The 21,609-nt window shown below is 43.2% G+C and overlaps 1 protein-coding gene across 1 annotated transcript in view; it reads right to left on the bottom strand.

Moving 5' to 3' along the window:
- DNAAF9 (dynein axonemal assembly factor 9) overlaps positions 1 to 20,983 on the bottom strand; it is a 68,045-nt gene extending 47,062 nt beyond the window's left edge. The window contains exons 1-6 of the mRNA XM_040065571.2: positions 20,895 to 20,983; positions 11,609 to 11,688; positions 6,401 to 6,520; positions 5,410 to 5,534; positions 2,011 to 2,107; positions 818 to 924 (exon numbers count right to left, since the gene is read on the bottom strand). Of these exons, the coding sequence (XP_039921505.1) occupies positions 818 to 924; positions 2,011 to 2,107; positions 5,410 to 5,534; positions 6,401 to 6,520; positions 11,609 to 11,688; positions 20,895 to 20,977 (612 nt within the window). The 5' untranslated portion in view covers positions 20,978 to 20,983. The remainder of the gene's footprint in view (positions 1 to 817; positions 925 to 2,010; positions 2,108 to 5,409; positions 5,535 to 6,400; positions 6,521 to 11,608; positions 11,689 to 20,894) is intronic.
- Between the last annotated feature and the right edge of the window lie 626 nt (positions 20,984 to 21,609).

The raw sequence follows: 21,609 nt of genomic DNA, 5'->3' as shown, positions 1-21,609 counted from the left end.
TCAGCTAGCTAGGGCAGAGAAGTTCCCTGGACTGTTTTTTTTCCTTTTTCTTGGGACTGTTTAAACCTGCTCTGGACTGAAAACCCAGGGGAGCACTGGGGGCTGCACCTGCGGCCCACTGGGGCCTGGACCTCGGCATTTTCCAGCAGCGCCGGAGGGACTGGGACTGATGAGAGACTGAGAGAGAGCCGAGCTACACCCACGGCAAGGACTTTCTCAATTTGCCATCTCACTTCAGAAGGAGAGGTTTTATTGTTTCATATTATTCATTCTTTATACTTGTATGCACTTCATTTGTTTAGTAAAATAGTTTTTTCCACTTTTCTCCAAAGAGGTTTTTTTTTTTACCGGACCGTTTGGAGGGAGGGGCCACTTGGGTTTGCTTCCTTAGAGGGATCCTATACAGGGGTTTTCTCCCAAATTTGTCCCAAACCAGGACAAAGATCTAGAATCCATCCAAAAAAATCTGAGGTAAAAAAAAAAATCCATCTAGGGGTAAAAAAATTGGTTCTTGGTAGAGGTGGGTCTAGAAGGAAAGCAAAGAAGTGTTAAATCACAGCAGAGGACTGGGGAGAATGTCCAAACAATGGTTTTTCCAGGGAAAAGTCCTGTGTGGCCTAGAACAGAATCTCATCAACACCATGGGGTCTCCATCCCTGCTACGACTTTATAAGATCCCAAAAAAAACTCCATCCAATTTAGCAGCTCACTTGAGCAGGGAGTCAGGCCTAGATCATCCCAAAAACTGCTTTCCAAAGAAAATAATTTCACGAGCGACTTCTGCTTCAGAAAGGAAAGGACAAAGGGAAGCACCCACTTCGTATTTCATGGTGAAGAAGCCGTCGCCCCCGATCCCCTCAAGCGCGAAGGCCTGGACAATCGGCCACTTCTCCACGATGAACATGTCAAAGATCTGCAGGTGGCCTGCAAAGCAAACACAGCAACATTCCCTCACAAATCCTGGCATTTCAGCTCTCCCCCAGTCCTCAGGATTCCCAGAGGGTCTCGATTATCCCACCTTCGTACAACTGAAAATCTTTTTAAGCGAAAAAGTATTTTTTGCGCTGATGGCAATTTTAGAAGCTCCTCTACGCCCTACATTTTGTCCCTTTTTTCCTCTGGATATTCCACATCTCCTTGCAAACCTCATTACGAGCTGAGTAACAATTAAAATTCAAGATCATAAACAGGGAGCTTTGCTTACTCCCGTTCCTCAAATACTTGGCTTTAAGTAAATACTGCCAACATCACAGAATCCCAGAGTGGTTTGGATGGGAAAGGACCTTAAAATTCATCCCCCCTGCCACGGCAGGGACACCTTCCACTATCCCAGGTGGCTCCAAGCCCCATCCAACGTGGCCTTGGACACTTCCAGGGATCATGAGGCAGTCACAGCTTCTCTGGGCACCCTGTGCCAGCACCTCACCACCAACAAAGAGAGGAAATTTCTTCCATCATCCCCATTCAATCAGAATTTTAAGTTGGGAGAGAGGAAAACTTATCCTCCTGGCACTTCCATTAATGACTTTCCAGGCAATCAGAGCATATTACCCTTCCCTAAGGGAAGCAATAAAGAATTAGGAATAAAAAAAGAATGCAAGATTACACTGCTGAGGCTCAAGGCTGGCTCCTGATCCCAACAGGAAGCTGTGCAGGGCGGGTTTTTTTCAGTTCTAAAAAAGGAAACTTGCATAAAGAAATGTTTATTCTTCCCTTCCATAAAGAAGGATTTATCTGGAGCTCCCATGGGAACAGAGAACTTCTGCAGCAGCTCAAGACACGGCTCTGAATGCAAATCATTTCTCTGCCTCACGCTTGGGGCATTCACTCCCCAGATGAACTCCGAGGGCTTCCAGCTCTCAGAATGAAATTCAACTCTTAAGGAAAAAGAGGCTAAAAGGAAACTAATGGCTTACTAATCCTTATTTCTCTCCTAAGGCAGGGAAATCTTCACTCCCTGAAGCTTCAGGGTGCAAAACACTTCCACTCTGAGCACAACCCACCCTTTACCTTGGCAGCTGTAGGGGATCCCGATGCGGCTGCAATCCCGGACCATGTCCACAAAGCTGGAAATCTTGAATTCCTCTGCAACTTCTTCATCTTCGTACTGAAAGAAGCCATTTAAAATCAAATTGGATTAGGCATGCCCTAATTTGATGGGTAGGAAGGAGAAGATGCAACATGTCAAGCACAGAAATATCACCTACAGCCTCCAGGAGCTCAAGAACTTGTTTCTGTATTTTGGAAATCCCATCATGGCAGGGGATGTACTCAAGCCAATGGAAATTGAAAAAAAAAAAAAAGAATCAAACTTCAAAGCAAGATTTTTAATCATGACACATGAAGGCATAATTATAGACTTTATTTTCAGCTTTCAGTGAAGTCTTTCAACACCTAGATTTGAAAGATAAAAGTCATTTTGAGCATACCAACTGACGTGCCACCAAAAACGTGCCACTGAGGGGAAAAAATTAAAATAAGATATGTATTACCGGCTAAGCAACACTGGGCAAGGAAATCAATGCCAGAATAAGCTCCAGGTCATAGATTAGTCAATGAGAACCAGATTTGGTCTGAGAGAGACGTGAACTGCAGGAAAAGGAGGAGGCAAGAAGAGGAGAAACCTTCATGCAAAACTGTCAGAACTGAAGACTGCAGCAGACTGTAGAGCAAATATCCTAACTCAGAAAAGCATAAACACCAGACTGAAGAGACAAATCACACTAAAGTCATTTTTATAACAGAACACAAACCTGAAAATACATTGCCTTTGACCTGAAAAGCAGTTTAGCAGCAACTCTGGAACCAACAGGTTTAGCCCTGCTGGCTTCTTCAAGAGCCACTTGTTTTCTGGAGCAAGATCAGAAGGAAGAGGTGTTTTGCCTATTTTATTTTTATATGCAATGCTCTGAGCTCCTTATCAAGGCAAACGACATGATTATGAACTACTTGTGAGTTTCAGGGTACACCCAACACGTTTATTTTGAGAACAAGTTCTTTTAAGCCAAGCCTGAATTTAAGATGCAGCCGCAGCTCCTCCGTGCTGTGCTTCTTCTTCAATCCCAGGAAGCCAGATCAAAGTTGCAGCTCAAAGCCAAGCCCCAAACAACTGCCAGTTTCTCAAGGCTTAAAAATGTCATTGGAATAAGAACTGGGATTTTGGCAGGGTGCTAAAGGCTTGCTCACAATCTGCTGTTGCAGGAATAAATACAGCCAGCTCAACTGTGACACCCCAAAATTTACTACAGAAAATTTCTGTATTTTATCCTCTCTGGCCATCTTGAACATGGGCATTTTTGTAGTAATACGGGATTTTTTCTCCCCAATAACTAGAATATTCTCCTTAATTCCTGTGGTCTAGCTAAAGCAAGTAGGAAGAACAGGAAGGAGAAGCTCTATGTTTTGCCAGAGCCAAGTACAGAACTGCTTTATTTGTTTCTAATTCTTGCACTTTTTTGGTTTCATTTTTATGAAGTTATTTCTATCACTAAAGTAAGTACTTAAAAGCCACTGCAGGCAATTCTCCTGTAAACAGGATGCACTTAAAGCCTGACACAGCAAGGTTTTGTTTGCCTTTCAGCAGTAATCTAGGAAACTGGCAATTCTTATACATTTGTGTATAAGAACGTGACTGGAATGTGACTGGAAGCGCTCAGTTCACTCACACCAAACAGCAGCAAAGTAGAACTGCATTTTCAGCTTCTAAAAATCAAACCCTTCCCCTCATTTCCACAAAGAACAAGGTTTACCTTGCCAGTTACATCATCATTTCAAGGCAACACCATGTGATTAAGGTTCCTGCTTACCACAATAAATCATATCAAAGCCCATAAGCAGATGAAGCTTAAAATTCAATAGCTGGGATTGCAGTTGCACTGGCAACCCTGTGCTAAGAACTCCTCTGTTCCCGATTCCAAAGTGCACGTGTTCTCCCAGCATCAGATTTGCCCTTCCAGCAGGGATTTTGGCAACAGAAAAGCTTTGTGAAGCCAGGCTTTAGGTTTTGCTGGGGCATGTTTTAACCTGGAGCACAGCTGTTCTATCCTAACAAGTATTATCCCTCTCTGCTGCACTCCTGGAATTGTGTCCACGAGTTTTGGGATCCATGGACAAGGTATTTATGAACTGGAGCAAGATCAGTGAAGGGCCACCACAATCAGTGGGATGCAGCACTTGTCCCAGAAGGAGAGATCCAGGCTCGCTCAATATCTGCACCTCAAACCCACCAAAAAATTACTGAGGTGGTGAAGTCAGGTTCTCCACAGTGGTCATGACCAGAAGTCGTGGTTTGGGTTTGACAAAAGGAAACACTTTTTCACTAGGAGGACAGTGAGAACATGGAGCAGGCAGCCAGCTGAGGTTCTGCAGCCATCATCTTTGGATGTTTTCAACATCCAGCTGCAGAAAGACCTTGAGTAACCTGATCTGATCTCACCCCTGGAACAGGAGGTTGGACAAGATGAGATCCAGAGGTCCCTTGTAATCTGAATTATTTCCTAATTCTGTAATCTAAACTATCAACCAGACACATAAAAACACAATCAGTCTATTATAAGCCCCATCACTTCCAAGCTGGAAACTCAAGGGAATAAAAGGTTTCTCTCCCTGACTTTCCCATTCATTTTTCCACTGGCTTCACTCACCATCACAGGCTCCAAACCCACTCCCTGCAGAATTCAGTATAATTTTAACTTAGAAAAGGAACTACACAGAACTCAGCATAGGAAGAAGCATTTCCAGTCTCCACTGGAATAAAAAGGTTCTTATTCAACACCCAGACAAAGAGTATTTTCATATTTTATTCCTCTAAAAATACTTCACAACAATAAACAGACTTTTTCTAGAATACTTTGACATTTAAGTTCAAGATGAAACTCACATCAGTCACAGGATGTTGTGGAAGTGAGGTTAATAGTTCTTGATAGAAAGATTAAATAGTTAAAATGAAAATACATAATGAAGTTTCTTGATTTGAAAGGACTTACTACGCCAAATTTTCTAATATTCTAGAACTATTGGCAACCAATGCAAACATTGCTTTAGCAGCAAACAAGACTGATGTGGGAAATCTCAGCATTGACTGTGATACTTGATTCACATTTTGCATTTTTCACAGCCCACATTTTTTCCCTCATTAAAAGATCACTGACTCAGGTCAAAACAAAAGCAATTAGTGAGAGAGAGGAGCAATTTGTCTTCACGCTCCAAGAAATGAAAGTATTGAGAACATATTCTTCCTGCACACTTTAGCAAATGATTAATACCCAGATACACACACATATCACTCCCCTGCTGAGGAGGAAAGAGAAAAGGGGTTTCTGGAAAGAATGCTTTTAAAAGTTTCACTTTAAGGATCAGTTCATTAACAAGTTCATTAGCAAATCTTGCCTGCATTCATTTTTCACTTACCTCATTTTCTGTCAGACAGTGGAAATGCAAGTTCCTCCAGTGTGCCACATAGGGCAAAAGATGATTGTAATTCACAGGGTTGCAGTACAGATGAACACTGTCAGGTTTTATTAATATGATTATATCTGCAACAAGCAGAACAAATAGCCCAGCATCAGGACTCCACACACAAGAGAAACTGAACACAAAACATTTTTTCTATCAAGCACCTCATTAAAAAAGAAAACTGTTCATCTATTTGAGTGCAGTGCAATTCCTGATTTCTTTTAAACAAGCAGAAGAAGCAGTTGGCAGCCACAGACAGTTCCAAGTACAAGAGCACTTGTTTCTGTTCCAGACAACTGGGGGGGTTATTCCCAAGTCTTGCACAGAACTTGCATCAGCCAGTCCTTTGTGCAGCCAAGAGGGTCAGGATGAGTCTTCCCAGAGCACTTCCAGAACTCTCAACTCCAGCTGCTCTTGCCTGACATTACATCAGAGCTGCTTCAACTAAAAACTATCAACACCACAGCCTACGGGGGAGATATCCAAAAGTTTCATGCAAATAAGGGAAAAACAAGCTGTGATCACAGGGACTGGCCACGCTCCAAGTATGACAAAGGTGAGTTAATGTGGTGGAGTAAAAAAGAGCTCAAGCACTTTACAAGTGCAGAGGTGTGATCACACAATGATTAATAACATGTACAAAGAGACGTTGACTGAACTGATGGACCATAATTGTGTAAGTTTACAACATTTGAGATAAATTGTGGAGCACAAAATGTATGAAATCTATCTTTCCATGTTTAAAAATGAGTTCTGCAGTGTTTCTAAGAAGATATTTTCAGGCATATACTGAAAATACCTTCTTAGAAGACATTTGAGACTTCATGTATCTTGAGACAGATCTATGAAGACAACTTGAGACTTAATGAACTTTTTTTTTCCCTATGTCCCTTCTCCTCTTCATCTTCCATCCAGAGCAGGTAAAAATGTTGAGAACATTACTCACCATCCAGAACTTCCTCAGGAAAGCCTGTCCTTTCAAAGTCGTTGTTGTTCTGGTTGTACAAACCAAAGAGCAGATAATTTGCCAGCTCCCTGCACCCTTCGTTGTATCGACTGTCAATCCCTGCAAAAGCAAAACCACAGGGGAATTCTTGTGTGTCCTAACACTGCACAGCTGAAAAGTTTGTTTTGTTCCCCAATTTATTAAACTTTAAAGCAGGAATATGAACTTAACTACTCAACTGAACACACTGAGAGAACAGGGTGGGGAAAAAGGAGTTTTTGCAAGATCACATGCTGACATCCCCCTTTCAACCTAAATCCACGAGTATTCCTCAAAAAATTTATACGTCTTGTTTTCTGCAGTGCTCTGCATCTAAAATTCCGTATTTTTTCTAGTAATTCAAACATCTGTCTGGATGCAGGATGCATTCTAATTAATACGTTCTTGATTGAAGCTTCCTAACGAACTAATCCCGTGACCCAAATCTCCTGCTTTAGAGAATACATGATTAAACATTATCTTATCAGTGCTATAGAGCAATCCCTGAGTCACCAGAGAGCCACTGCAGACTTCTGACAAATTGCAAAAAGATGTTCTGACAAAACACATGGATCACAAAGAGCTTCCAAGGAAACCTTTCCTGGTCCTTGGGAAAATTAAATTTAAAAAACTGAAGATCTGGAGCATGAAGAGAAAGAAGATAAATACAAGAAGTGAGGAACGAGGCCACAGATTTAGAAACAATTTTCATTTCATCTCTCTGGATGACAGTCACAGTCATAATTCTACTGCAATAAATCCAGTTTTCTCAAACAACCACAACTGCACATAAAGCATCATCCTTGCCATCCACATTTCACAGAGGTCACCAGCCTCGACTTAAAAAAAAAAAATTCCTCTTAATGGCAAGTTTTCCTACCAAGTTATATTAGGATTCAGAGGAATGGCTGCCAACAAATTAGGATTTGTTACATTAGGATACAGTGGAATGGCTGCCAACAAATTAGGATTTGTTGCTAAAGGAGAGATCAGGACATTGATAATGTAATAACACAGCCTGAACATCTGAGTCTCAGGACTTGAATAGGAAACCAAACCAGCCAAGAGTCACCTGAACTTGGCAAAAATTGGAACAAACATCAGGTTCTCCTATTTATGCTCCTTCATGTTATGCTTCAGCTTTAAAGTGCTAAGCAGATGATGTGTCTGCTACTGAATCTCACATCTTAATAAACTCTTTGTTTGCTCAGTGACTTTGGGTAGCTCGCCTGTATTCCAAGGTATCTGATATTTGGTGGAAAGCTCCCTCACATCTGTCCTAGCTTTCTCTGCCCTCAGATTTTCTTTCCTGCCATAATCTTTGAATCCTCAACCTCCTGCTGCTTCTGACATCTCAGTCATACGTGGTCCCTCTATTTTAGTTACATTTTCAGCCCCATGAAAGCAGGCACAACGATGTAATCTGGAACTCCCTGGGACTCAAAATACAAATATTGCTGCCAAAGCCCTCGTGACTAGGTGGGATTTTTAGTTACAAACAAGTTCTTCTTTCAGGAAGAAGCTGTCCCATTGTTTTAGGGAACTCCCTTTAAATGCAATCAGTCTCCTTGGAATCAGCTACAGCGCTGGGAAGTGAGGACATACAACGTCCTGAAGATAATCTGTTTCACCAATTACCTGCCTAACAGGCATCTTCTCAAGGCTCAGAGGAGCAATAATCGGGCACAGACAGGTTGAGAGACCTGGGAATGTCCAGCCCAGAAAAGAGAAGGCTCCAGAAACACCTCAGAGCCTCTTCCAGTGCCTAAAGGGGCTCCAGGAGAGCTGGAGAGGGACTTGGGACAAGAGCACGGAGTGACAGAACAATGGGGAATGGCTTCCCAGTACCAGAGGGCAGGGATGGATGGGATATTGGGAAGAAATCCTTCCCTGTGAGGGTGCTGAGCCCTGGCACAGGGTGCCCAGAGAAGCTGTGGCTGCTCCTGGATCCCTGGAAGTGTCCAAGACTAGGCTGGACAGGGCTTGGAGCAATGTGGGATAGTGGAAGGTGTCCCTGCCCATGGCACAGAGTTGGAACTACATAACCTTTAAGGTCCTTTCCAATCCAAACCATTCTGTGATTCTAACTTGGGGAAGATCAGAAAAAAACTGACAAACTGCCCTCATTTAAAGAAAAAAACCCAGTTATGATGTCGCCATCACTTGAAGAGTTTGAGATTTTATCTGGGTGCAGCAGCTTCGAGCAGGGAAGATCTTCCAAGCCGAACTCCAAAGGCCTGCTTTCTCAGTTAATGACAGAAGGAGGGGAAAACAAAAAGATGTTAAATGGAGACAGCTGACAAATTTAACTCTTGTAACTGGACATGGGTGAATTATTGCTTGCAGAGCACGGACAGACACACAGGAAAGGCATTTGTTTAACATAAAACCATGAATTCGGCAGAATATTTGGGATTTGTGGTTTACTTGGGTCTTTCAAGTACCCTGTCTAGACAGAAGCTTTCACAGTGAGGCTTTGGTGCTATTCTACAGAAACATATGGAGTTAAAGGAACAGATATAGTTAGCAGAAAACAAACAGGAAATGAAACAATGACCAAGATAAGATACCCCAGAGAGCATTATCAGGAGTCCTCCTCAGAACAATGGGCAAGACCATTAATTAGGAAACCCCGACGCCTGTCTCCAGCTGAGCTGGGAGTTTGGTAACTCCCCCGCCTGTTCCCAACTCATCGCCGGGGTGTGGGCACACAATGAGTCAGTCTGAGCCCCGAGGAGCCGTTCCTGCTCCTTCTCCTCATTCAGTTTGCTAAATCGGCAGAAAACATTCTGGTCAAATCCGGGAGGGGGGGCAAAAAAAAAATCTGTCTGCTCGCTAAGATGAAGTGGGTGCAAGATACCGAACAGCGCCAGCAGTGATGCAAAATGCACGAAGGCGAGCCTGGAGTGAATGGACACATCACCTTTAGATACTGGCCCAAAACCAACACACAATTCTGGAACTGCTGGCAGGATAATCCTTAAAATAGTCTCTGTTTGGAAAGGGATAAACAATCAGTGCAATGTATTAAATGTTGTTAGAATGCGGGAGAAACTCCAGCAAGGAGAGCTCTGTGTAGGATGGCTATAATGGAGAAAATCTTTAAAAAGTAGCAATATGTGAACAGAACTAAGGTAAAAAATAAATTTACTGGAACAGCTTTGAAAGTATCTTCACACTCTTTAAGGAGAACAGAAAATAAATATCAATACTTGCACAAACTCAGCTCAGCTAAGCTGAATGGTGAAAGAGTTTGATCCACAATCAGAGCAGCTCCAAGTGCAGTTACAGACACACCCTACTCACACTAAATGCACATCCTCAGAAATCAGAGCAACTGAACCACGAGCTGAAAAACCTCTGCTGAAAGGGAAGATGTCAAGAAACACCACTATCACAAGAAATAGTTTACAGTATAATTTAAGTAGACCAGTTTGAACAGCAACACATTCAGCTGAGTCACTACAGGTTCTTAAAGACTGTTAGACATGCCAACCTCCAAATTCCTTTCTCGTGTCAGTTGTGAGGCCTTTTCTCCCCAGTAAAGAATGCAGGAATGTTACCATGCAACCCCTTCAAAATCAGATTAGAGGATTCTTTTTTTAAAAAAATCAGCTGTAACTACATTTAAATACTTGTATCAACAGTGGGTCAGTTCTCATCTCTCTCTGGGATCTCACAATGCTGGGTTTAATTGCAGTACAAATATTAATGAACTTAAAGCAAAGCTGTGGAAGTTTATTCTGTTTTTATCTCACAACTCAGTACGAAACTAAAGTTCAGGTGAGGGAAGTGCATTAACTCCAGGCCATTAAAAGCAGCCAAGTGAAACAGAACATGCCCTGACTGTAAAAAAACATAGTTGTGAGTGTATCCACTTTCTACACAACTCAAGAGGACTCAGGATGTAAAACTACATGTTTTTTGTCATCTGAAGATTGTATTTGATGACAGATTTAAAGCATTTATAACAGTGACATGCCTGTTTAATGGAAGTTATGCCAGAAATTCTGCAGGCTACAGGAGCCAGGGCAGAGCAGACAAGAGCCCCATTGTGGGTGCTGAGGATCAGGGCAAAGCACGAGTCTCTCAACAAAACACACCTCCTATATTTCCATACCACAAGTGCTTGTTTATTAAGAGGTATGTTCTTATGGATAGAATTAAATCCTCCACACAACACTGAGGATTACACAAAGCAGTTCCTTTGCTTTCCTTAAAGCTGGGCCATCTTTTCAATGCCTGCTCTTTACCTGGGACATTCTGCAGTCTCAGAGTTAACAATAATTAAGAAATACCGCAGCGTCATCAGTTAACGTGTTTTATGAAATTAAATCAGCAGCAAAGGCAAAACCCAAGGAGTTTATCCTGTATGATTAAGTTTCACTGGAAGGCTGACACAGTGACCTCACAGAGATTCTGGCTGTACAGTTACTACTCAGCCAGAGACTTAACCTCTTACCCCAGAGAACGTAGGGTAGGAAGGGTCATGTTGTACAGTTAGCACTGACTAAAAGAGAACAAGCTTATATATATATTTATAAATTAAATTTTGTGGTCCAGTAAATGAGCTTTAAGTTCTCTTGCTACATCATTAAAAAATAGAATAAAACCCTAAAAACCAGACTGTGGTATCACTTCCTACACAGGGTTTCTTTAGGGCTTCATCAGACTTCTTCTCCTTAACTGCAACATATTATTTAAACAATCGCTCTTCAATCCTTTTCTCAAGTTTTCAATCATAATATCTGCATTTTGCCTTTAATATCTTGACACTGATTATATAATATGAAACAAGAGTCAATGAAATGGTATTAAAGCAGCACAAAACCCTTGTTATCTGCCCACAGCACACTTGCACATGCACCTTTATTTCCTGCTGCCCTTTTCTCCCAATCCCAGAAGAAATAAAGCTCTGAAACCACACGCTGTTGAAGTGCCAACATTTAACCCCTAACTGCTTCCCGGGTTTCTTAGGCCACTCTTGAAAATTCTTTGCCCAAAATTAGTAAATAGGTTGAAGAATTGTTTAGGGAGAAGAGAGTGGATCAGCTGTTCATTCACTGAGAAACCAGGCTGGGGCTCGGAGCAGGAAGGAGGAGATTTTCTTCTTTCTGAAACTCGTGGTATCTTTATCAGTACAATGACAACAAAAAATGTAATACTAACCTAAAATGCAGAGGATTCCATCAGGCTGAGATTTGCTGCTCTGTGTCAGGATGCTCTGAATGTTTCGGAGGCGGCTGCAGCTGCAAAAGAAAGAGAATTTGTCCTCAAGGTCACTGTTGTGAAATGTCAAACCGGGAGGCTGAAGAGCTGACCCAGCTTTGTTTTCTTTATTACAGAAAGTAAATGGACACGCTTCAATTTGGGGATTTTTTTCCTTGAGACATGGACCTTAAATCAAACCATTCCTGATTATTTTTGCCCACTGAAAGATGAAGTCCACATCACTGAGAGAAGACAGGAACTTATAACTGTTCCTTCCACCCAACCTGGCCAAAATTGCTGCTTGGGTTTGCTCTCACCAGGTCAGCAGAAATTCCCTTTTCTACCAAAGAAACAAAAAGGAAAATAACATCAGAAGGGACCACAGGAGCACCCACATCCTAACAGGAGTTTGGAAAACAGTTTTGTCACCTCCAGCACCATCAGGAGAATCTTTAAGGTTGATCTCCAAGATCATCAATTCAAACATTAAAGAGAAATGAAACAATGCCAAGTCTTGCTGAGAATTTTTTTACCATAAAAATGAATAGTTTATTACATAAATTTTAATTCAACTATCCAATATTTATCTTTAAACCAGGCAAAAATTCCGTCTGCAACAGCCAGATATTTTTATAATCAAAGCGAATAGTTTATTATATAAATTTTAATTGAGTTGCCCGATATGCATCTTTCAGCTACAACAGCCACACAGAGAGCAACACAATTTGTGCTTCCAGGCAACATTCTGTGAGTTTGTTTAAATACAGATAAAAGGCAAGAATTTTCAATGTTGATATTACTGAATGGGATTTCTTGTTTATAGACTTGTTTATAGAACTATGAGCTGTTCAGCTCCAGGAAACAAATGCCTCACAGAAACAGTCAAACAGAGCTAAAATTATGAGCAATTCAAGCAAACAATGAAGTAAGGTCAAATATTTCTATTTTCAGCATTACTTTAGCCAAGTAAAAAAGCAAATAGGCCTTTTCAGCAATACTACAATTATTGTGCTCTACTTTCTCTGAAAGAGAATGAACACAAAAGGTTTCCATTATGGCACATCTAAATGAAATTGAAACATCAGTGATAAAGGACAAACACTTCATTTGGAGATATTTTCATGGGGAAGCACAAAGTCACTGCAGTCTCCAGCATTAATTTTTCTCCTTTTTATGTCACACGTTCCAGTTCTGAATCCCTCAATTATTCTTTTTACCTGGAACAACTCAATTTATTTTATTTCAGATGGATGGATGGATGGATATTTTGATCCAGTCTCAGATATGGAAAAAGAAATTAAAGCCACTGATGACAGCAAAGACCTCATCAGGTACTATCAGATATTTGCCCATGTGGGTGATGCCAGGAAATCCATGAAAACCACACTGAACTTGATGCTGCACATTTAAGCAACTATTAATTATTCATTCTTTCAAACCTCACCTTAACCTGAATCTCACAGCTATACAAAATTGAGGTTTTGTATCTTATTCTGGAAAAATTTTATCCCATCATTAAACAGGAGCCCAGAGCAGCTGGGAGACAGATGATTCACTACGCGCTATTCAGAGCTCGTATTTTTATACTTCCCAAATCACAAGATAGAGAGCAGAAAAAAATCCCCAGACTCTTCACTGTGGGCACAAACTGGACTTATTTCATTTGTTGGTATGGAAACAGCAACACAAGTTGCACAAGCCCACAGTTATTTGAGGAGCAGCTCCAGGATTGCTGGAGCCTCTGTGAACAAAAAAAAAAAAAAAAAAATATGGAAGCTACTTTTTGTACAAAGCTGTCCGTAAGTGAAATCCTTCTCAAAATACTTCTTGACCTGCCTGCAAAGGAATTGTTTTCATGATTCCTGAGAGGATCTGAAGGACAAATTGGAAGGACTGGGAGAAAAAGCATGTCCAAGGACTTGTGCACTGACACAGCAAGCAGCTCCCAGAGTGACTTTTAATAAAACGTTTTCCATATCAGAGGATGCATGCTCCTGTTCCTGCTCAAAGTGAGGAAAGAAGCAGTCAACAGAAAAAATGCTGAGGGCACAAGAAGGAGATTTTTCCTTCAGCTCCTCAGAAACAAGACTCAATAATCCTTGTGCTACTCGTGGTCAACTCTGCAGGCAAATTTAATTCTCCAGCCAAAATCAGGTTTTTAAGGACTGTGTAACATTTTTTAAACCTCTTGTGCATTATGAACACAGCAGGAATAAACACCTTGTGCTTGCCACCATTTTCTTCCACCCCTGTACTGATCACACACAGAAAACTGGTTAGAACTCAATTTGACAAAGAACAAGAATAGAAACTCACGAGGAAAGATTCTTCCATTTGTTAAAAAACATAAAGGTAAGCTACTCCTAAGATCTTTAAATTTTCATTTCAAAGGCCTCCACAAAAAAGTGACCCAATAAAACACATTTACCATTTAAAAGAAGTGGTGTTATGAGCCTGTGCAAGAAGAACAGAGCAGAGCAAAGGAAAACAAATGGGGTTTTTATCTTCTTGAGTTCTGGGAAAGTATTTTCTGATCAGTTCAAGTGCTGGGTAGAAAAGGGGAAGAAGAACTGGGGGACGAGAGACCTCACAGGTTGGGAATTTCTTTCCTTCTTTAAGTTTTCAGGTTAGGAATTTTACTCTCCTAGAATTACTTTCATTATTTTTCAAATAAATGATAACTTTGGTGCAGCCCTTAGAAATATCTAAAGATCTCAGATTAAGCTGCTAGAATGTTTTTGCCAGGTAAATCTGGATGTCAGTGCTGTGTGTCCTGACATAAAATATGAAAGCACAGAGCTAATTATATGTTCATTATTTCACAATAAGAAACTAAGTCCAATAAAGATATTTATTTCATTCTTAATATTAAACAGACCTCCAGCAGGATATTTTTCTTTGCCTTATTTAAGAAGAGGTTTCTATGAGAGAATTCTTTGAGAAAGCTCCTTCACTGAAAAATTTTCAACGTCATTTCAAGTGTGGATAAATCATTACATTCAAAGGCTGACACTAAACACAGAAGACTTGTGTGCCTGAAGAAAGATGCCATTCAGAAATAGGGAAGAGAATAATTAGAATTCTTACAACACGCTTTTAAACAATACAGGCTAAACTGTGTATAAAGTCCAAGGGGGGGAAAATAAAGGCATTTTCTTGGATTTCACATTAAACAGTCATCTGACAAAAACAAAGAGACTGTCCTGGGAACAAAAATCCATGACTTTTCCCATCTCCAAAACCAGCACTGACTTTTTCACTCCTTTTCATTTTACCCCAGCAACCCAAATCCAAACGGAAACAACAAGCTCCACGCAAACCTGTGGGGCCTTGGGAGGCTTCCCTGGAAGTTGTGGCTCTGGATCCACCATCTACATAACCACGGCTAAGCCTACAGTAACCTGCTGCTGAAAAAAAATTAAAAATAGGTGTATTTGGAAACACAGCCCTAAGGAAGCTCCAAAATGCTGGATTTCAATGAGATTTGGGCAAGGCAAGAGCTGGAAGCTACTTATCTACCTATGACACAACTTCTGAAGAGGATAAGAAGTTGAAATAGGTGAAGTGGGAATTTTTGCATCACTTTTAGGCAGAAGCTGGGATTTCTCTGTCGGTTTAAGGCAGGATAAAATCTCCCGGTGCTGCAAGGGACAGTCTCGCCCTTCTCGCCGCCTTTCTGTCTGCACTAACGATCTTGAAGCCATGTGTCAGGTCGGATCAGCTTATGGATCCAAACAGCCTCCAGCCCAGGAATTAAAAAGAAAACAACTCTTTCAAACAAGCAGCAAGCTGACCTGACTGCTGATGAAGGCAGGTCAAAAGGCAAAGCCACGTTTTGGGGTGACATGTGGCAATAACGTGTGCTTGGGCCAATTAAGGAACTATACCTTGAGGTACTTGATATTCCGCTAATCTTGGACTAGATCCAGGAAAAAAAAAAAAAAAAAAAAGGAGGGGGGGGAGATAATTGACAATCATTAACTTCTAAGAATTAGTGCTCATCTGTTCACGTCTTCACACTAATTATGCAAAGCACCTCGCTTTACAACAGCCAGCCTGTCACAGCTTGGTAACAGACACGGCGCTGCAAGGCACGTCTGTTGGCAAATAAAGGGAATATTAACAACTTGTGCCTTTCTCAATCACAAAGAACAAATGCATTTCCTCAAGAAAGCCACGCGGTGCCTGAATTTCCATTTCGATCTCGTTTCTTTTCCCACAATGCGGTGCTTTTTTTCCCCCCCCCCCGCAACTCCCCGCATCCCTCCCTGCTTTTGCTGGCTGGATTGAAGCTGCGTGCCAGCTGCCTTTTCTCGGCGTGGAGATCCAGAACTGAGGATCAGATGATCCCTGCCCGATTCCCGGTGGATTCCCAAATCCTGCTGGATCCCTGGCAGGGCTGCAACTGCGCTTAACACCCAACTCAGCCCACAAAGGCTGGGATTTCGCTGCTTTCCGTGCGCTTCGCATCATCTTGGCAGATGTTTCGCTCCTCCCCCACAAAGGCTTGGCAGCCCTAAAAAAAAAAACCCGCACGTGGCCGAGGTTGGCTGGATGGCAGGGAAAATCGGAGATATCCCCTGGCAAACCAGGGAGAATCCTCACATTAGCAGGGAATGACTCCAATAGGTTCGTGCTGCCTACTGAAGTCAATGGGTTTACCATTAACTGCCCGGTTTACCTTAAATAAATAAAATAGAATGGTAAATCACAGTGGGTTTTGAGTGGTTTTTTTTCCACCAAGTCACACTTCTTGTTAACTCGTTGTTGTAAACATCTGTTTCCACTCTAAGCCCCGAAGAATCAAGTTTATATTTCTTGGGTCTTTTGTTGACCTCACGATTTCCATCAGAAACATTGTCTGTTTCTGTTGAGTATTCCAGGATTTTCCTGGATTTCCCACAGTCTGACACTGTCCCCACGTTCTTGTAGCTGTGAAAACAGACACCAGAAGTCAGACTGAGCTAAAGACTCTCAGAATTTCACTGATTTCAAAATAACTCTTTCGCTGCTTGGTACTCGTAAAAGACAACATCCACTCACCCTAAAATATATGTCAATTTTCCAGCTATATTGCGAATTTCTCTACAGTGAGCATAGGGATCTTGAGTATAAATAGGAGACCAAGTAATTTTTTAGGAACAGTGAGAAAAAATTGGGCATAGATATATAAATTTTAACTCTGTATGCATTGTCAGGACCAAACCTTGACCTTAAGTGGACAGGAGTATTCAATTCTGTCATCCAGAGACCTCAAAGCACATAGGAACAAGCCTGAATCTTTCCTTACTAAACATCTGCAACTGCCTGATGTCATCCTGCACAATCACAAACTTTTTGAGGATATTTATCAAGAGATGGGCTGCCCATCACTTACACACCAGTCAGACCCTCAGCCTTGACGATCTCTCTCTCCTTATCAGGCAGATTTACAAAAGCCACGTCTGTATTTCAATTTTCTTCTCTTGCAGCACCATACAGAGAGCATCAGCTATTCTCTTCCAAAAACATTATCAGCTGAGAAAACGGCAATAATTGAAAACGTAATAAAGACCAGCAGCTTGAGGGTGATTATTCAACCATCACCCACTCTGTGATTAAAAGGAGGGCACTGCCTGGCTCTTGGGCAGAAATCAGAAGTTGATTTTCAGTGCCTCAAGACTAAATTCACCTTCAGGGCTCATTCCTGGGCCAGAACCTCTGCAGCCACGTGGCCACAAAGCTCCAAATGAGATGCTGTGATGATCACAAAGGGAACTGAAGGTCCATGCCATAGCTCTGCTCCTCTCCTTGGCCAATTTCCCTTCTACCTCTCTATTCCCATCAATCAAATGGTTCCACACCCCTCAATTTTCATTGCAGCAGACTCTAAGCATTCTTATTTCCCTAAGGTGGTAGAAAACCATCCATATTCAAGGAACAGAGGTTTTTCTCTTTTTTTCCCCTCCTGTACTTCAAGTTAAATCAGCTCTTTGCATTGCCAAAATACAGCACGTTCCTTAAAAAAAAAAAAAAAAATCCACTTACACTGTGCTCTTATAAAATCCCAAACCCCAGCATAATTACATAGGGAACACATGGGCACAGACTGTTAATCTTTCATCACAGACAAGTCCCCTAAAAGAAACTGGTTGGGAAACCACAATAACTCTTTGGTCCCGTGCTCCCAAATACCTAATTCGTGGGAAAAAAAGCCACATATTTAACCACAACGTGATTAGCAACAGAACAGTTTAGAGCAGGAGAATGTTAAGCACAGAGGAAGAGACAACAGAAAAATTAACCCAAGGACTCATTTTGCATTTCCCCACATGAACACATGGTGAGAACTCCTCTGTATTATGTTACCAGCATGGATAATGAATAATGAGGATTTGCTTACTCTGTTTTACATAGAGGTGATTCACATTGTGCAGGCGAAGAGCGCTCTGAAACAGAACAAATCTGCATCCATTTTTCTAATGCAGATATTTAAAACAAACACTTCACAGGAATTTTGCTCAGAAATGGCTGTATTCACAAGGAAAACACTCATTCACCACTAAACACAGGCACATGAAAGATGACATCACCTCCCAAAAAGACTTCCCCTTTTTTGGGCAGCACTCCTCTCCTTACTTCAGGGATTTTTTTCTTTCTATTTACAAACCCTTACAATTCTTTACTTGTTACAATGCTGAGGGTCGCCAGCTCCCAAGGTGCCACACAGCAGACCAAAACTCTCAAGTATGTGGAAGAACTCCAAGAATTATCTCTGGCCCTTTCTCTAGTCTTTATATAGTCTGAAGAATTTTTCCATTCCTGTTTGGGAACTTGGGGGCAGGGGGAGGAGGGTAATGGATTGTTTTGTTTTAAGTTACTTTTATTAACTGCCTGCTATCTGCTGACTGCCTGGGAAATTTACTGCAAATGCTGGCCTCCATCTGGCCTGACAATAAAAAAAAATTTTAAAAAGAGCTGCACAAGAATGAATGTTAAGGAGGAAAAAAAAAAATTTAACAGATGACATGGCTCCTACAAATGCACCAAATTACAGTTGCTGGCTGCATCTCCCAGTGGAGCTCAAAAGCTTGCAGATGTTCAGAGCCTGAATGTTCTCATGACAACTCTAAAACAGGGTTTCATATTACAAAAATCACTCAGGAAGAGGAAGGCTTGAGTGGAAACCATTTTCTCTTTCAGCATTTTTTTTTTTTTACCATCTTGGCATTTTGTTACCCACCACGAATTTTTAGGTACTTTATGGCTCTAAAGAAATACTAAGCTCTTTCTAACAAATTAATTTATTCAGTGGAAAAATTATTTGAAAAGGTCACACTTTTCTTCTGTCTTCTTTTCAATTCAATTTCTAACTGCAAGCAGAGAGGGAACATAACCAGCACAGAACAGCCGTGTTCGTGTGTTTCAAGCTAGCAGAACAACCTCCATTTCTCTCTCCTTCACTGCAGAATTCCTCATTTCACTGGCAAATTGTCCAAAAAGTGAAAATGCTTTCGTTCCCTTCTTGTACTCAACATAAAAAGCTGTTTGGTTTTGGTGTTTGTTTGTTTTTTAATTGAAAATCTGCAGCAAACACAGACCCAGGTAGCTTGGCCAAGCGTTTGTCTGCGATTCACGTGCAAGGTCTCCCTTCCCTGATTATCTGGCTTCCCACTGGTGAATACTTCCATGTATTGTGCTGTAACTATTGAAAGCATCAAGCACTTCAGTTCCTGGGTTGTCCTTTGTGGTACCATAACACAGAATCATGGAATCATTTTGGTTGGAAAAGCTCTCTAAGACCGAGTCCAACTGTTACCCCAGCACTGCCAAGGCCACCATTAAACCCCTTCCCTAAGCACCACAAAAATGTCTTTTAAATGCCTTTTAAATACCTGGCCATTCCAGCACTGCCCTGGGCAGCCTGTTCCAGCGCTGGACAATCTCTCCAGCAGAGAAATGTTTCCCAATACCCTCCCGGCACAGCTTGAGGCTGTTTCCTCTATTCAAACCCTTAAGATAACGGGCTGCAGCCTCATACACCTGGGTGCACCTTAAGTCTCCAAAAGGAAACAGAGCTCTGGCATCCTAAGGATACCTGAGCTGACACCTGAGTTCCCACAGAGCCAATGTCACCATCTCACGTGTCCCCACGCCTCAGCTCTCATTGAAGCCCTACCCAACATATTTTCAGAGCTCAAGAAATTTTATTACCTTTGTATCCACAAATCCCACAGCAGCAGGTGCCCACATAAATACAGCATCTTCTTCCTCTCAATAATCCCTTAGCCCTTCCCAAACCTCAACTATCCGTACCCTAATTCACTTTTACTGCCTTTCACAAGCCTTTTTTTTCCCCCCTTATTGCCAAGACAGCCTCACGCCTACCCCGTCCCAAATCAATTCCAGGCTCAGCCCCTAAGGAAACACGACCCCAAGCCCACTCTTTGCACACCAGCCCTGCTCCAAGCCCCCCTTGATGTCCTGCTGCTCCTCATCCACCGCAGCCTCCCACACACCCTCCTTCAACAGGATTCCGCCTCTGACAATCCCTCCGTCCACAAGGTCACATCAGGCCCCTGTCTGCCGTCCTGTCAGGGCCACCAACACATCCCTCCCGGTAGCCACCTGCCAAATCTATCTGTCCCCATCATGGCCAATCCTTTCCCTCCCGCTCCCAGCCCCTTTACATGCTGCTCCAGACCTAAAAAAAACCCCTTAATGACCCCAAATCCGTGCGCAACCCACCCCATAACTCAGCCCCGGCACGGCAGCAAACCTCTCCTCAATGCTCCTCTCTTCTGTCCCACCCGCAAAGCCGTGCATCCCTATCCTTCCCACCCCAACGCCTGCAAAGAGGTGTTAAACCCTATTTTATCCCCAATCAGCACCGTCAGCTCCGTGAACACCCCACCTTCCCCCATATCAAACCCCTTTAACGCCCCATCCTTATTGCTTAAAACCTCTCCGTAACCCCTCTATTCCAACGCGCTCCAATACCTCCAAAGCTTTCCCCACCCCATCCCTCACACCCCAACGTCCCCAAACAGGCGTTTAACGCTATTTCCTCCACCAGCAGCGCCACAGCTGTGAGCACCTCAGCTTCCCGCACACCAAACTCCATGTCAGTTCATCAAAACCCTCCACATCCCCTCCGACAGACCCGCACCCCGCATACCCCTTCCCCACCCCACAGCCCCTTCAGCGCAGCCCTGCCGCTCGCTGTCACCCCCCTCCTCGCCTTCCCCGTTGCCCCCTCCGGTACCTGACGAAGGGCCCCGGGGCTCGGGGCCGGGGTCGGTGCCGCGGGGGCGGCGGGAGGAGCGCGGAGCGGCCGCACAGCGCCATGGCGACCGCGATGCGCCGGGGGAATGGGGCGGCTCCGCCACTGCGGCCCTGCGCCCCGCCCCGCGCTGCGCGCACCACTCGGCCCGGGGGGGGAAAGACATGGCACACCCGCACCGCTCCCCCCGCACCCAGCCTTTCTGTCCGCGCAGGATTTATCCCGAGTTTTTTCTCGCCTCGGAGGAAGTGCGGTCGGGAGTTCTTGGACAGCCGCCCTAGCTGGGAGTAAACATAGCGGGAATGCGGTTGTTCACCCCTCCGGCAGAAATGGGCTCGTCCAAGTCCAGCCCCTTACTCACACACCCCTCACGCCCCCCCTCCGCTCGTTCATGGGCGCGTCCAGCCCCCACCGCTGCTGATGTTCCCCCCCCATGACGGGGCGTGGGCTCGTCCTGTGTCAGGGAGTCCTCGGGAGAGGGGACGAGGGACCCCTGGGACCCCACGGGAACCCCGGGCAGGGGTGACACGGAGTCCCCTGGAACCCCCTGAAATCCTTGGAGAGACGTGACACGGAGCCCCCCGAGACGGGGTGACACAAAACCCTCCGGGGAGGGGTGACACGGAGCCCCGAGGGGCAGGGGGATACGGAGACCCCCGACATCCCGCAGAGCCCCGAGGGAAGTTGTGTCCGGAAT

The sequence above is a fragment of the Hirundo rustica genome, chromosome 5, assembly GCF_015227805.2.
Source record: "Hirundo rustica isolate bHirRus1 chromosome 5, bHirRus1.pri.v3, whole genome shotgun sequence".
Taxonomy (NCBI): domain Eukaryota; kingdom Metazoa; phylum Chordata; class Aves; order Passeriformes; family Hirundinidae; genus Hirundo; species Hirundo rustica.
This window is presented reverse-complemented; position numbering and strand designations above follow the sequence as displayed.